Source organism: Propithecus coquereli, unplaced genomic scaffold (assembly GCF_000956105.1).
Source record: "Propithecus coquereli isolate 6110/MARCELLA unplaced genomic scaffold, Pcoq_1.0 Scaffold68, whole genome shotgun sequence".
Lineage (NCBI taxonomy): Eukaryota > Metazoa > Chordata > Mammalia > Primates > Indriidae > Propithecus > Propithecus coquereli.
In genome coordinates, this window is record NW_012152840.1 from 7,138,657 (window position 1) to 7,156,752 (window position 18,096).

The 18,096-nt window shown below is 37.1% G+C and overlaps 1 protein-coding gene across 1 annotated transcript in view; it reads right to left on the reverse strand.

Annotated features, from left to right (window-relative positions):
* Positions 1-5,355: 5,355 nt before the first annotated feature.
* Positions 5,356-18,096, reverse strand: part of ZHX1 (zinc fingers and homeoboxes 1) — a 22,640-nt gene continuing 9,899 nt past the window's right edge. The window contains exons 3-4 of the mRNA XM_012660849.1: positions 10,088-12,938; positions 5,356-7,259 (exon numbers count right to left, since the gene is read on the reverse strand). Coding sequence (XP_012516303.1) covers positions 10,091-12,712 — 2,622 coding nt within the window. The 5' untranslated portion in view covers positions 12,713-12,938 and the 3' untranslated portion in view covers positions 5,356-7,259; positions 10,088-10,090. The remainder of the gene's footprint in view (positions 7,260-10,087; positions 12,939-18,096) is intronic.

Sequence of the window (18,096 nt, forward strand, 5' to 3'; positions counted from 1 at the left end):
GAGAAGGCGGTGCTAGCGGCACCCATGTGCGGGCCCCCGGAAGGGGCGGAGCCACCAGCGCCCGGAGCGCGGCGTTCTGGGACTTGTAGTCTTTGGAAGGGCCACCGAGGAGTTGTGGCGTGTTGCTGATGGTGGGGGGTCTTGGTTGAGCCGAGATTTTTATCTGACTCACAGACTAACCAAACGCCAAGACAGAAGGTTTGATGTCTCCGTGTCAGGAGATGGGCAGAGCGATCCTCACCTGCACTCATTAAAAAGCACTGTCCCAGGGTAGCTGTTTAAAACTCGCAAATACCGTTTTTTAGCCGCTGTGCATTCCTGGCATTGTGTTAACCACTTTTTTTGTGCTTTCTATTTTCGCCTAACAAGCGCCTTGTGAAAGACACAGTGATTCCCATTTTGCAAATGAAGATATTGGAGCTTGGAGAGGTTAAGTAACTTGCTCAGGATTAGTTATTACGTGACTAAGAGCTGGGAAATACAGAAATGAGTCAGTATTCCCCATGTCTCCGGAGAAGAGGCCACTATCACTAACAAGACCAGAGTCATTCACTCATTCACGCATTTATAAAATGGACGGCAGAAATTTGCCGAGGTGGGGGCTCAATCAGGGGGCATTCATTCCACCTGGAGAGAAACACCAAATTCCAGGATTCTAAGACTATCATTTCTTGACTCTAGAAAGTAGAGATTGTTGACAAAATACTGCCCAGTATTGCGCAGCACAATATTACTGTGCCATATTACACAGCAGCTAATAAACAAAGGTCTTCGTTCTTTTTTCTCCTATTCCTCCTCACTCACCCATTCCTCTTTCACCGTTTTTCTTCCAGGGTTCTTTCTTCAACCCAATTTTTCACTCCAGAAACTCACCCTACAGGAACCTAATCCACTCCCCCATATTTCAAAAATCTCTCTGCTATTTATGCCCCAAATCTAGAACCAGCCCATTTATTCAACAGCCTGGGGTGGGAGACTCCACCTGAACAACCTCCAGGCGTTGTTAGCTACTAGTGATTTCATCCATAGAAGATCCATTTTGAAACATATTTTTTTGTTTTCCCATCTGAACCCCGCCACCCACCCTCACTCCCAGGTCTAACCTCCTCCTGGCCCAACAACTAACCCGTCAGAAAGTGTTAGGGCGCTTATGAGTAAAGGTAGTTCTTTGCCCTATGGAATCAGGATTCCTGGGCTCAGGGGTTTCTAGCCTTTTTACCACCAAGAACTCTTCAGTTATTTTTTCCCCAAAGTTGTGGAGGATTTGTTTACAAAACAAACTGCATTTGTTAATTAATTACTGCTCCATTTTCCTTTGAAAAATGGAATCTAGATCCTATGTAACAGCCAATTCAAGCTTCTACCCAGCCTGAGTCTACCAGCATTGCTTCACTGTGTCTTATAATAGAATTCTAGTTGAAAGCAATGAAGTAGTTATTATGGACCCTGGGAAGCCTGAGGAAAGATAAATCTGATTAGCACTGGGCCCTTGGCAATAATGAAAACAGCTCAAAGACCCCTGTCACTATTGAGGACCAAGGATCTAGGTCCCCAGTTGCAAACCACTACCTCACTTGTTAGGGAGGCCCCAAGATAATGTAATTTTAAAATAGTAGACCAATAAAAAAGGGCATTATACACTCTGTAACTCTTAAAGCTACCCTATACACTTAAGAAATGCTAGATGTTAGGCAGTGTTAGGGAAAGGGAGTAAATTGGAATTCTGCAAGTATCTAAAATTGTATAATGTGATAAAAATCTGTTTCTATAGATTTTTATCTATAAAAATCTGATTTTTAATTAAGGTGCTGGATTGAGTTCCACATCACAAGGTGAACACCACCTCCTCCAGGCAGCCCTCCTTTTCTGTAATCCCCCCATGCTTCTGTCTATCTACTGTGGCATTTAGCACGATATGGACTGTTGGAAGTTAGAGATGCTGTCTTTCTCACTCTTGTAAACTCAGCCCCTAGACTGGACTTGGCCCAGAGCAGCTCAATAAATGTCCATTAAACAGATAGTCGAATGGGTGAATGAAAGGGATAATCCCCAGGAAATGGCATGAGCATTTCTCAGTTTTAAGTCACATGTTTATGTCCTGTCTGTGAGTGGAGGAGGGTAGGAACCAACATTTGTTTAGTATCTATTACAAGGTTGTGCTATGGGTACCCTATTAACTTTATTTCAATTTATTCTCACACTATCCCTCTCTGAATTAGACATTATTATTCCTGTTTTTACAGATGAGGAAATACGATCTGAGAGGTAACTTGCCCAGAGTCCCAGGTGGCAAATAGAAGGGGTTAGTTCAAAGTCAACTTTATCTGACATAAAATTCCACCTTGTTAACTATCCCTCAACAACAAAATGGTGGAGCGTCATGAAGACATGGAGAACCAAGTCTGTCCCCGGCTGGCTTTGCCTGCCCCATATTCTGGGTCCTTGGGGACTCTCATTTCTTCTCTGTGTGTGTCTATGCAGAATGGCTTTCTCTGCCCTGCTCATACACATCACAACCATGGCCTCCTCAGCCTGGGATTACTACAAATCTACAATAATTAAAGCAGTGTGGAACTGGCATAAGGATAGAAATATAGACCAATGGAATAGAATTGAGACCAGAAACAATCCTTCACATATACAGCCAATTGAGTTTTGGTACCAAAGGTACCAAGTCCAGTCAGTGGGGAAAAGAACAGTTACTTCAACATACGGTGCTGGAACAACTGGACTGCCACATGCAAAAAAATGAAGGTGGACCCCTGTCTCACACCATACACAAAAATTAACTCAAAATGGATTAATGACCTAAATATAAGAGCTAAAATCATAAAATTCTTAGAATGTAGGGGTAAATCTTCATGCTTTGAATTTGGCAATGGATTCTTAGATGTCATACCCAAAGCACAAACAACAAAAGAAAAAATAGATGAAATGGACTTCGGCAGAATTAAAACTTTTTGTGCATCAAAGGTCATTATCAAGAAAGTGAAGACACACACCCACACTGCCCCCCTCCACCACTTAAAAAAAAAGAAGCAAAAAAAAAAGAAAGTCAAAATACAACCTATACAATGGGAAAAAATACAGTCAATTCTAATTATTCACAGTAATTATGTTCTATAAAGTCACTACAAACAATGAATTAGCAAATAAAATACTGAACAAATGTTCCTAGGGTTAGGGTCCTGGGAGCCCCTGGTCACAATATTTTCATCAATTATTCAATACATAACCATGGTTTATTTGTTTTTCTGTTTAAAGACATCGTATTTAATACAAACTATTAATTCATTTACATTGAGCTCAAGGCCAAAAGCACTGTAACTCATGCCTGAATGAAGCTTATCTAACATGTATTTTCTCCATCAGGAACGTGACTGCCCTCCAGAATTTAGAAACAGTAGACAGCACTTCAGCATTACCATTTTAAACAGCAAAATCACAAGTAAAAATCACAAAAATATGGAAAACATGGTACTAAACAGACTACAAAAAGGATGCTTCTTTACAGTATGAGAACAGAAACAAGAAGGCAGGGCGTAGGCTAGGTGCAGTGGCTCACACCTTTAATACCAGCACTCTGGGAGGCCAAGGTGGGAGGATCACTTAAGTCCAGGAGTTCGAGATCAGCCTGGGCAACATAGTGAAACCCTGTTTCTACAAAAAATATAAAAAGTTAGCTGGGCGTGGTGGTGTGCACCTGTACCATAGGTTGAGACAGGAGGATCATTTGAGCCCAGGAGTTTGAGGCTGCAGTGAGCTATGATCACGCCACTGCACTCCAGCCTGGGTGATAGAGCAAGACCCTGTCTCAAAAAACAAATTAAAACAAAACAAAACAAAGGTAGAGCATTGCTTTGGTTGATCTCAACTGGGAATATGCATATTGAGCAACTCAAATTTTTTGGCATTCTGTGCACGCACATGCAGGAATGACCAAGAAAGTGTCATGAGTACTGAATTACAAATAAATTTTAGTGAGTAGGCAAATTTGCATATACAGAATCCATGAATAATGAGGATCAACTGTATTTGCAAATCATATAAAAATGGTTAATCATTTATGATTTTTCAACTTTACAATGGGTTTATTAGGACATAACCCCATGGTAAGGTGAGGTGCATCTGGTGGGCGGATTGTTTGAGCTCAGGAGTTCGAAACCAGCCTGAGCAAGAGTGAGACCCCGTCTCTACTAAAAAAAGAAAGAAATTAATTGGACAACTAAAAATATATAGAAAAAAAATTAGCCAGGCATGGTGGCGCATGCCTGTAGTGTCAGCTACTCAGGAGGCTGAGGCAGAAGGATTGCTTGAGCCCAGGAGTTTGAGGTTGCTGTGAGCTAGGCTGACGCCACGGCACTCTAGCCCGGGCAACAGAGTGAGACTCTGTCTCAAAAAACAATAATAATAATAATAAAAACTCCTAAAACTCAACAACAAAAAGGTAACCCAATTAAAAACTGGGCAAAGGACTTGAACAGACATTTCTCCAAAGAAGATACACAAATAGTCAATAACCACATGAAAAGATGCTCATTAGAGAAATGCAAATCAAAACTACAATGAGACACTACTTCACACTTACTAGGATGGCTGTAACACTTTTGTAAAAACTGAAAATAAAAGGTGTTGGCAAGGATGTGGAGAAATTGGAACCCTGGTACATTGCTAGTGGAATATAAAATGGTACAGATACTGTGGAAAACATTTTGACACCGTGGAAATGAGTTTGGTGGTTCCTCAAAAAGTTAATCATAGAATTACCACATGACTCAGGAATTTCACTCCTTGATATATACTCAAAAGAACTGCAAACAGGAACTCAAACAGATACTTGTATGCCATTATGCACAATAGCCAAAAGGTGGAAAACCCACATTTCCATCAACAGATCAATGGATAAACAAAATATGGGGAGGTGTATAGACAGATTTATACACAATGGAATATAATTCAGCCATAAAAAGAAACAAAGTTTTGATGTATGCTACAACATGGATGAATCTTGAAAACATTATGCTAAGTGAAATAAGCCCAATACAAAAAGACAAATAGTATATGATTCCACTTATTTGAAATATCAAGAACAAGCAAATTCATAGAGACAGAAAGTAGATAAGAGGTTACCGGAGACTGTGGGAAATGGGGAGGTATCGTTTAACAGTTCCAAGTTTCTGTTTGGAGTAAGGAAAAAGTTTTAGAAATAGCGGTGATGGTTGTGCAGCATTGTGAATATAATTAATGCCATTGAATTGTACACTTAAAAACTGATATAATGGCAAATATGTCATATAATATTTTACCACAATTTTTTTAAAAAACTGACTTGGATAATAAAATGGAAAAAAAAAATCACTGAAAACTACTAATCACTGCTAACTTTTATTTTTGTATTCAAGGACACAATCAACCAGGAGAGAAGGGTTCTTTTGCTCCGTCAAATAAATATATTTAAAAGCTAGCAAACATCAGAGCAGAATTTTATCAAGCCTATAAAAGAGATGGGGAAAATGTATTAATAGTTATTTACAGCTATACAGAGTTAACATATTGCAAGGAAACATAATATAAATATATTCCAAGGCTTCATTTCCAATACTTGACATTTCAAATTTTGAGAACATTAAAATTATTGTCAAACAAAACTCAGACCACATTAGCAATGGTTTAAAAAAGGGAGCAATTTAATCATTATAATACAGAGTGCTTTAAGAAGTTTTTAAACATGTAAAAGAAAAAACAGCTTAGTGCATTCAATTGTTAAGTCTTTACATTGCTTCTTTTTTAAAAAAGTTAACAGTAGTATGAAAAAAGCCACCCACAAAGCCAGCTGTCTGAGTGAAGAAATCAGCTAAATTGCAGCATTTTGGAATTACTAATAAAGCTATAGTTAAAAAATAAAAAGTTTATAAAAATGAAAGCAGCATGCATATCCAAGGCTTTTTCATAACATTTTCATTAGCTGACAAACATGTAACCAAGAGCTTAATATTTATTATTCATTATATTAGATAAAATAAACTGGCCAAGCTTACTACAGATGGTCATTCAGAAAAACATGTTAAAATCCAAAGCTAATTAAACCGAGTATTTCTTCTATGAAGAAAGCACATTTTGAAAAGTGGTCCTATGGTCACAAAAGAAAGGGTTCTTCTCAGCATGAATGAACAGCACCTGTCTTTACAAAGTTTATAAGTTAGTATGAACTTTCAGTCTTCTGATATGGCAAGAGTTAACAGTTAACGCTCCCATGATTTATAACTGAAAAGCTAACTTTCAACTCATTATGATCAGTTCAGAATTTTTTCTCTATTCACTGAAATTGTTATATAAAGTCGGATTTCATTGAAAGATAATTCTTGAAAATTCTGATCTGACACCTGTACAAACATATCTGATTTCCACATGATTGTAAGAAAACACTAAGTATATATTTACTACATGATGCTTTTTCACATTTTTGGTGCAATATTTATTTCAGAGTTTCACCATATCCAAATTCTCATGCCAGTTTCTTTTCCTTCTTCAATATTAATTCTCTTCCATTTAATAAAAATAAAATCAGCTTCCAATGAAAAAAGTAACAGAAGAATTACAAGTAGAAATAGTGGTATCGATGTTTAAATGAAAGATCCAATTATTAAGGGCCAGTGACACCACAAAATCTTATTGTTTCAACATGTGTAAATAGGCTGTTTCTACACTTGAAATTGTATAAGCTCATGCACAACTTTTAATCTTAGTGCAGGGCCTGATAAATAAGACATAGAAATACATCAGGGTTTGGTTTTTTATTCCCATTTCTAACAATTTTTAGTCTGTAAAATGTTTGGTCACTCAAAGTTCTAAGCTTAATCATATATCAAAGCATAGAGGCAATGAAGCCCATCTTACTAGACACATAGTATTAAGCTGGACAAAATATGAGGACAAGCTCTAGTGGTCATTAAACCCCCTCAGAAAGCCTAAGATTCAGAATATCTCCATCATATTAGAATAAAAATGTACTGTATTAAAATTTGAATTTTTACAAGTTGTTTTTTAATTAGTGTTCTATTTACATTGCAGAACTTCCACCAACTGCAGTAGTTTAACTTTGGCACAACATTAAGTTCCATTTCTTTTGGGTATTGGATCCTGGTTTTTGAGAGTGTATATGCCCCAAACGTTTTGAATGTCATCAAAGATTGGGCCCATTCACAGTAAATCAGACATCTTGAGTTGAAGAATTGATTCTCCTTCAACGTTTTAGGCAGCTATAAAAGAAAAACATCATAAAAAACTGAAAATGTAAAGAAAATCATATTTTTATTTTTGCTACTTTTAGAAACAAAAATTATATCAATTAGCCATGAAAATATACCTTCTGTATTCTCTTATTAATAGAGATCACTTATACATCTTATACAAAGTACTAGACTTTGTGTGCAACTCTTATATATATGTGTATGCACATATATGTTCTTCATATGCCAGATTTGTTTATAAACATTTATCACTTTTATGTAATAATTTATAAAAAATTTATTAGCAGGAAGTATATATTTCATTGTCAGTATTTATAATAAATAGACTGAAATCTAATGACTCTTGTGTTTTTTTCTATTTACATACAAGGGCAGCATGTGCAAAAGATATACATGGACCTCACTTTCTGCAATAACTACTTTGGGAAGGTTTTGGTAGCTTATTTTTTGTAAATTGAACCATATTTAAATGAAGAAATAACTCTTTATAAAGGGAAACCTATGATGAATCCTCTTATAAGTAAAAATTATTAAGCCAATAATTTGATAATTAATGTATTTTATAATTTTGTGTATAAGTAACCTACGTGATACTATCTTTTGAAAACTGTAGCTTTCTGTGAATTTTCTGACCACAATGAGTATCCACTACAGTGTCAATATTAAAAATATAACTTAAGAATTATCCACACAAACTTAAAGTAATATCAAACTAAACTGTACAAAAAGTTCACATTATTTTTAGAAGATTGCAACTCCCCACAAAATCAATGCAGAGGTTACAACAACAACAATTCACTGCAGCAACGAATTTGCTGATTTAATCTTGGCTGAGTGCACATTTTTGTGTTTAGCAATGAAAAGAAAATGCCTGTTAAAAATATTTTATGTATCTGGGTCAGAAGAAAGCCTGTCCTGAAGATTTCTGACATTAGGAAATGGAGGGCTGCACTTCAGGATAAAGCTGTACAAAACTGTTTAACTTCTTGTGACTTACTACATTCTACCCTATAACCTGGGATGAGATTTATACTGCTTATTAAAATAGATACATTTTTAGTTTCTTCTCTTCTTCTGTCTTAAAAAATGTTAATGAAAACAAAACCTGAAAAAAAGATCACTAAGCAATAAGAATAGTGGCTGGCACATATTAAGCTCTCTATAAATAACCGTTAAAATAAATAAAACCAGGGAGAAAACATGGGGGAATTAAGGAAAAACTGCACAGAATAAGAGAGCATATCAGTAGAGGATGGGGTAGTGATGCAAAAAGCCAAGGAAACAGGTAAGAATGCTCATTTGTCAAATAATAATGAGGCTCTATGCTCATTTCCTCCCTTACTGTTTGAGAACACTGCGGTAATTTCTGACAGCAAGATGCTATTTGGACTACTGACAGACATACACAAACATTTCATGACAACTGCATTGTTTTCAAAGTAGTGAGCAATGTAGAACACTCCAAAACAGAGAATAAGAAAGAATAAAAATCATGTTATTGAATTGCACAATTATTAACAATTGAAGTTCTAACTCCAAATCAAGTATCTGATTTATAACTGTAGTACAATTTTGATTAATTCAATTTATATAAGGTTTAAGGAACATGCCAAAACTTTTCAAATTTAACCATATTTATTTGTACTTTTTAAGACTACAGAGATATATTTTTAACCAAATACAATGTTTGTGCTGGTAGCAGGTTTGTTTTATATCAAAGAATGGAAAGGTATTTTAGGCAATTGAGTTAATTTCATACCAAATCTGTTATTTGCTTTTTAATCTCTATGACAGAAATAACTTATATCACAGTTTTCAAACACAGATGCCACCTAAGCAAACATGAATTTATTTATATATGGCCTAGAATAGACCTTTGACTTTTTTTTTTTTTTTTTTTTTTGGAGACAGAGTTTCACTCTGTTGCCCGGTCTAGAGTGCCATGGCGTCAGCCTAGCTCACAGCAACCTCAAACTCCTGGGCTCAAGCAATCCTTCTGCCTCAGCCTCCCAAGTAGCTGGGACTACAGGCATGTGCCACCATGCCCGGCTAATTTTTTTCTATATATTTTTAGTTGTCCAGCTAATTTCTTTCTATTCTTTTAGTAGAGATGGGGTCTCACTCTTGCTTAGGCTGGTCTCGAACTCCTGAGCTCAAACAATCCTCCTGCCTCGGCCTCCCAGAGTGCTAGGATTACAGGCGTGAGCCACTGCGCCCAGCCAACCTTTGACTTTTAACAGAAAAAGATATTGAATAATTTGAATACATAAAACATTTTAAACTCTACTTAAAAATCTAATAAGGTTTTGGTGGCAATACAATGAAGAAAAAAAGATACCCATTTTCACCTAGTTTCCTAAAACTGAGCAATCCTCACCCCCGTGGTCTTTCCTTCGATATACTTTTCCCCTTCTTTTTAGTTTTCGTTTTTGAATTCTTTCCTTAAATAGGCAAAAAATGAAGGTTTAGTGAAGGGAGGGTTGCAAGAAATACATTTTAGTCATCTTTAATATTTATTTGTGAATCCGCCTCGCCTACCAGTCTCCCTTCTTAAAGAATGGGTAACTTTCCCTTAAAACAAAGTAAAAAACATTTCACGTGAAAAATAAATAATTAAAGCAACAATAAACTCTATGTAATAAATAGAATAATCACAACAATCAAGCTACACATGATAATAATTTATCTCCTGGCTATACTAGTGGTACCTAGTCTCTTACTAGGGAGAAGAAAAACTATTTCGGAAAAAAATATCAAAAGTGAAGATGACTGATACAACAAGGTGACTGTTCAAAATGCATGTGGTTGATGAATATACACTCAGTTTAAAAACTTACATTTCAGTCATCTGATTTAGAAAGCTTCCGCTTCACATGTCGTGGGGGTTCCCAATTGTCACTATCATCTGTTTCTTCTTCATCTTCTTCCTGGTCGTCAATAACTTCATCTTCCTCCTCATTTTCCTCAAATAATTCTATACCTAATTCTGATCTTCTCTGTCTTTCTGCAAACCACTCTCTGACCTGCTCATAGCCCATATGTGATTTGTTAACAAGTTCATCAAGGTCCTGCTCATTAAGAAATTTGTGCTTCAGGTAATAATCCTTAAGTATTGCAGTTCCAGTTTTAAATTTTATGAGTGACGGTCCCCTGTCCCAGTTGTTAATTCTTTTGCTTCCTCTAGGCCGCCCACGTGGTCTTCCTCTTCCCCGTCCTTTGGGTCTCCCTCTCCCTCTTTTCCTAAGGGAAGACAGACCATTCATACTACTCGAATTGGCACTTTGATAGTAGTAGTACCATTTCAAGTTTCCATTTTTCCAAGCATAACGGGTGTCCCCAAACCAACTAACTATGTCTGTTCTAGCAAGCCCGCTTTCTTTGGCCAACTTATCATACTCTTCTGGTGATGGCCACTGTGTTCGAACAAATGCACTTTTAAGCATGTGCAACTGCTCAGGTGTTTTTTTACATATCTTGCCAGTACTCCCTGACTTAGGTGTACCAGCTTCATCTCCAGGAGAAGTTTCCCCAGCTTCTTCTTTGGAACTGCCTGCATTACTTTCATCTATTTCCATTTTCTCTTCCTTTAAAGCTTTTGATTTCTTCTTCTCTGTAAACCAAGCATCGATTTCTCTTCTGGTAAGTTTGGTTTGCGCTCTTAACCTATTTAATTCTTCATCTGTAAGTATGGAGCTGTTGAGAAAACTTGCCTGAAGGACACGAAGCTGCTCTGCAGTTTTCTCTTTAAACTTTTGGGGAGTAAAGTCAGGAAAAGGATTCCAGGATTGTTTATGCTGTGAAGTAACAACGGTTGGGGATTCCGTGGTTTCATCACTGGAGTCTATAATAATTGTGGTAGAGGAATCGTTGTTGAGATGTAAGCACTGATTACTCTTTGAATTTCTCTGGTTGTACCTTGTGTCACTAAACCATTTTTTAATCTCTCCTTTTGTCAGGCCTGTTATTTTCATAAGTCTGATAATTTCTGAATCATGGGGAAACTGATTTTTAAGGTAGCTAACTTTTAATTCTGCAAGTTGCTCTTTAGTCTTTTTTGCCCGAATGCCAAATGAATCAGGGTTTACCAATGCAGTTTCATGTTTGACATTTTGAGAAGTTGGAACTGCTGCTGTTGCTGGCTTTGTTTCTGCATTAGGCTGAGCAGCAGGTACCTGACTTTTCTGTACACTTGTTTGATTTGGAACCCCTGCCACCGTCAAGGCTATAGGTGCTGTTACTGGCAAGGTGTTTGTTCCAGCTACTTGAGTAAGGACCAGACCTGGTTGACCAACTATTTGGCATGTCTGTAAAATAGATGGTAAACCATTGCTCCCTGTAGAAATGTGTGTAGGAATAACAGTTATGGTCTGAGGTACAGTATGCACTGTTCCATTGAACTGTTTTCTTCTTGCCTCCTCTACTTCCTCAGGAGTCCAACTAACACCATGTTTTAGACGTTGGGCTGAAAACCATATCTTGATCTGTTCCTCCGTATATTTTGCTTGAGCAGAAAGAACTGTAATTTCTGACATTGTTGGATAAGGGAATTTGTTGTAGGTGTTAAGTAAAAGGGGGTTGTTATCCAATGCAGCATTATAGGTGGGAATGCTATTAACAGGGATTAAGACTTTGGGAATCAAGTTAGAATTCTGCTGAGCTGATACAGCAGTTATCACCTGTGCTAATCCAGGAAGAACTGCTGCTGGTGTCACTACCGTGCTGGCAGTACTTGGATGTATTCTGTTCACAACGGAAGTACTTGTATTAGATTCAGAAGCTGAAGAACTTGGATTTTCTACAATTTCTTCACGGTCTGATTTGATTTCATTCTCTTTCTCTTCAGGAACGTCCTCAGCTGAGTTATGATGAACTGTAATCCGTTTGTTCTCTACTTTATTTTTCATCATTTTCATGATAGGAGTTTTACTGATAGATATTCCTGAAGAAGAAACTTCCGTAGACTCTGCTTGCTCAGCATTCTCCTCTTTAACAAAACTACCATCAAAAGTCAGATCATTTATCGTTTGTTCAAAGATTGTCTGGTTATTACGTTTTACCATAGTCAACTTAAAATTCTCTTCTCCTGGGTGATATTTCAGATTATGCTCAGAAAGTGCATCATACCTTTTGGTAAGAAAATTGCATTCAACACAAACATAGGATGAATTTAGCACTACATTGGGATGTTCTGAATCCACATGAAAAGTAAACATATTTAGATCTGGAGTTTGAAAAGTACAATATTTACATTCATAGCCACCTTCGACCTTTTTATTTTGCTGATTGTCAGAATCCACAGATTCATGAACTTCTTCGTCACTTGAGATACTCTCTGCTCTGGTGGTTTCTACAGGTGTAAGTACGGGAGGACCTTCATCCAAATCTGATATCAATTCAAGGTCTGTATCTTGTTCACTGGCAAGGACCATGCACGGTGTTGTTGATTTTCGCCTGCTTGCCATTTTGATGTTATGGGGAAAAATCTCAGTGGTGATTAAAAAGCATTGAGGCTTAAAACTGTTCAGTATTCTTCATATAAAAACAATGGCTTTTGGTTCTTCAAGTCCATTTTTGTGCTCATCAAGTCTCATTAGCAGCTTTCTCATGGTGCAATCAAGTAAAGAGCTTATTGTTAGCAGACAAAATACTGCTGAACTGCTGAAATTCTTGAAGCACAACTCCAATCACCTACATTAAAATAAATTTAAAAATGTTTTAAAATGAGTGACTATGATCTTTTATACAAATTATAGTTATATTTTACTTATATGAAGTTGCTGGATAGCTTAGTTATAAAGATCTAGAATAAGACAAGAATCAGAAAAAGTCCTCTAAGGATCAAAATAGATGGCTCCAAGCTGATTCACTGAAGGTCATATACGGTACTTGTGGGTCAGATCTAAGTTTGTTTATTTGGACTTTTTAACCAACTATATATTAGGAGGGAAGCGGGAAAAGGCCTGCTTTGGCAAGCATACTATTATCAATGTGAGATAACAATCTGTTAACAAGGCAGGAACTTTAAAACTACAAAGAGCAGTCACAGATACTAAAAAGTGATGGCCATTAAGTGTACAAGAAATTCAATCCATCACTTATGTCCTCTTATTCCTACTGGTCTTTCTCATCAGCCCCAAAGCATGCTCAACTATGGCAAAATAGCAAAGATGCAGGATGAATGATCAAAATTTCAGAGACATTAGTCTTAATCATTCTCCACCATGCTACCAGAATCTAAAAAACACATAAGTCTTCTGATATAGATCCCCAATCCTGAAGGAATAAAGTTCAAACTCCCTGAGGGACATATAATTCCGTTCACAACCTGGTCTAACCTCATTTTGCTGCCTCCCTTCCTGCCATCTTTCTCCTTCCATCTCCTTACGCTTCCGGCACACCAGAAATGACTGCCATTCCAGGAACACTCAACATACTTTCAGACCCTTGCTCAGGCCCTTCCTTAGGCTGGGACACTTGTCTGTGCATGTGATCTCTCTGTCTGTCTCATAGATCACCTTTTCCCTTTCATTTGGTCCCATCTCCTGCCCTGTTTATTTTCTTGTCTGGCACTTACCATATTGTAGCAGAGTAATGTTACGTTTCTGTCCTTGCCCCCACATCCATACCTGTGGTCTCCTTATTATAGATATTATGTCCCACACTTTTTTTTTTTAGTAACAGCTTGCTAGAATTTAGATGTTTGACCCCTCTAGATCTCATGCTGAAATTTGATCTCCCCAGCCCAAGCAAGAGCAAGATCCCATCTCTACAAAATATAGAAAAATTATCTGCAAATGGTGGCACTCGCCTATAGTCCCAGCTACTTGGGAGGCTGAGATAGGAAGATCGCTTAAGCCCAGGAGTTTGAGGTTGCACTGAGCTACGATGATACCACTGCATTCTAGCCAGGGCGATGGAGTGAGACCCTGTCTCAAAAATAAAAAGAAAAAATATGATAACTAATGTTGGAGGTGGGGCCTAATGGGAGGTGTTTGAGTCATGGGAGAGGATCCCTTATGAATGGCTAGGTGCCATCCTCATGGTAGTAAGTTCTCACTCTATTAGTTCTACTGAGAGCTGGTTGTTAAAAAGAGCCTAACACCTTCTCTCTCTGTCTCTGTCTCTCTTTTCCCCTTTTGCCATGTGATTTATACACACCAGCACCCCTTCACCTTCTGCCATGAGTGGAAGCAGCCTGTGACTGTCACCAGAAGCGAATGCTGGTGCTGTGCCATGTTTCTTGTACAAGTCTGCAGAGCCATGAGCCAAATAAACCTTTTTTCTTTACAAATTACCCAGCCTTAGGTATTCCTTTATGGCAACTCAAACAGACTAAGACACAGCTTTATTGAGATAAAGTCCCTGAAACTCTGGATCTATCCAAGGACCTTTATATCTTCAATCTAATGCCCTCCCAGCTGAGCTATTTTGGCTGACATCTCATTCATGTCTGCATCCCCACTGAATGCAACAAGCCTGGACTGAAGGAGGTAATCACTAGTGTTTATTACATTGAGCTAAAATGAACAGGAAAACAGTCCTACAAAACTCAACAGGGCTTGAGGGCATCACCTTAGAGAACAGTAGCTGAAATTCACAATAATGACATCAAGTCATCTAGAAAATGTGAATTAGGATCATATAAATACATTTTAATAAATTTTGTACTCAAAATATTTAAAATAAAATCTTGGTGCCAATTTAGTTAAAGTCCATGTGTTTCTGAAGTCTAAACCAAAAGAAAATGAATAAAATGAGTAAGTGGTCTCATTCTCTACCACAAATTAGAGTTAGTTTAATTTACTAGCATCAACTTTTTTTTTTTTTTTTTTTTAAAGGGCAAGCGAGGAGGCTTTATTGGGGAAAGGGGAAAAAGAGCGCTCCCGGGCGAGGTTCACTGGTGCCGAGAGAGAGGGGGCCAGAGAAGTCACCTATTAGCATCAACTTTGTCCTAGCTGAAGGGACGAGCAAAGAGTTTGCTTCAAGGATCATAAAGCAAACTTACAGCCTATAAGAAGATACACTGAGTCAGTAAAAGGGAGAAACAATTTTTAGGAAAAGAGAGCTGTCCAAAGAGAAAATAACCTGAGCTTTGAAGGTAGTAAGATCCTCCTCACTGAATTATTCAAATATAAACTACATATCCATTTGATGTATCCAAGCAGCAGATGGAAAGTTGGACTAAAAGTCCCTGTTCCCTAATTCCCAATATTACAAATAAAGAGCATCAGCTTAGGAATAATAGTGGTATCTATCAGTCCAAATCCCTACTCTTGAAGGTGTCATTCTTTTTTCTATAAAATTCCTTAGATTTCTAAGAGATTATAAAGATATCACTGAAATTTAAAACTATTTCTTAACTAATATTATAAACTGAGCTAATACCATCTCCTAATCATGTAGGGGTTAACCACTATTTTTTTTCAAGTATCAACACAGCCAAGTGATACTTTTTCAAGTATGATCACAGCTATGTGATCATTATTTGTCATTAGAAACAAGAATTTCCTAAATTGCTGTAAACAAGTATAAGAGTAAGAAATGAGCATCACTCACATTTTGGGTCGTAAAGGGAAATAGTTGAAAGGCAGAGGAGTAAGCTATTTTGTAACTATTACTCTCCAAGAATCTGAGAGAAACTATATTTAATTGGGAAATACTAATAATTAGAAGTCAAAAATAGAGGGTTTTTTTCTGAAACTGTTTTTCCTTAAAGTAGTGGTTTTCAAACTTTTCGCTTTAAGCAGGGGATCCCTTTCTTCAAACAAAATACTATAAGAAAACCTAGAGCAAAACAGATAAAAGAGTAGCTGTCTGGCTGGAGGAGGTTGAGGCTAAACTACTCCCTGACCGCATCCCATGGATCTTGCAATGCCCACTGCCACTTCTGAGGGGTTCCAAGATGTGTTTAAAAGCTTTTGCCTTAAAACCAAAACACTTTCAAGATAATATATCAGTTTCATCAAAGTCCTCCTCACCTAGCCACTGCTGAGCCATGAAATTTTAGAACTAATCTAGAGTGACTTGATTGTGTCCTTTGGCCTGGGGCATCCAGAGGTAATGCAAAGTAGCCAGGAGTAACAAAAGATACAGAAGAGAAACCTGAAGAGCTAAATCCCTTTTATTCTTCTGGCTCTCTAGCTTTTGGAATTAAACTTCTTATTTTTTATCTTATCAAGCATAAAAATAGGAATATGCTACCAAATTATTACTTCTATTTTTCTTCCTACTAGTTCATTACTCAGATTGGCCAGTTAGTAAGAATTTAAACAGATATACACAAATTTTGAAAGTTTAAATATTTTTTGCTAGAGTCATGAAAACTATAAAATACTCATACATTATATTACAACCTAGTGATGTACAACCAAAATTGTGTTTTTCCTTTGAAAACACTGACCTTGGTAATTTACTTAAAATTAAGTAAGTTACTTAAAAGAGAAGCTTTTTAAAAAAACTTTTCAGTAATGCAAAAGACTAAAAATCTGATTAGCTTGAGTGTTACAGGTTGCATCAACCTCTGGTTACTTCTATATCCAATCACATAGACTTGAGAAATATTTGTTCCTCTTTACTCCTAAAACTGCTCACTACAACCTACCTTCAGGTTCTCCATGATTTCCCTAACGAAATCAGGGTCAGTGTATTATTTAACATACTTCTAAAGGGAAACTGAGAATTCCCAAAAGAGCTTCAAGATTTGGTCCAAAGGCTCAATTCTGCATAATACGTATAGTCTAAAAATAGACTTAAAGAGCAAACAAAGGCATCCTCAGGGTTGTTATTATAAAGTCATGATTTTGGAGGAAACAAGGACCTTAATACAATTGTCCCATTTTTATGGAAGAAGAAACCCAGGCCTAAAGTAGTTAATTCACAGAGGCATTGTGGTATAGGGTAAAACCACAGGTTTTAGAGTCAACTCTATCATTTAGTGGTTAGGTGACTGGAAAAGCTACTCAATTCAACCTCAGTTTCTCACCTATAAAACCAAGATTCTTCAATTCAACAAATTCATTCAACAACTATTTGTTGAATGTCAACCATGTGTGAGGCACCGTGTCAGGCACTAAGGATGCCGTGGTGACTAGGACAGACTGACTCTGGTCTGCCGGGTACTAGCAGTGGAGCAAAGAAATCAGGCAGTAAACAATTACTTAGAATACCTATGATCAATGCAGTGAGAAAGGAAGTGTCAGGAACTATATGAGCACATTGCAGGAGGCTTCTAGAAAAGAAGCAGAGAAGGCTTCCCTGGGGGAAGTAGAATGACGTTATCTACCTCAGAGGCTGGTCAAGTAAAAATGCTTTCTTCACCTACTCTGGTACATAGTAGGTGCCTAATTGATGCTATTTTCAGTCCCTGAAAAATTCTTTCAGGAAAAGAAGAAATACCATTTATTTAATATTATAAACTCACTGTTTTTTTAAAAAGGCAACCTAATCAGCTGATAAGGCACAAAAATTGAATGAAAAAGCAGGAGTAAAAATACAGAGTAAGAATTTCTATAGTGTGGTTCCAATTCATCTCCCTTTGTTATTAAAACGCATTGGGACTAGGACAAGAAAATTGGCATACAGAAATTACTATTAGCTGACAAGCATCACATCCTCTATTTGAAGGTCAACTCAAAACAGAGCTTAAAATCAATTTGGGGGAAGCTTGTACTATTTGTCTATAAAAAGGGGTTAGAGGTCAGTTGCACAACTGAGTAGCTAGGTGGCATTGCAATTACTATAAAACAATTAAAATTAAGTCTGCCAATAAAAGAAAAAGTATGCTCTAGATGCATTCAGCACTGTATATATAATTACTTTAAAAATTGCTTTCAGTTAACCTTTCAGT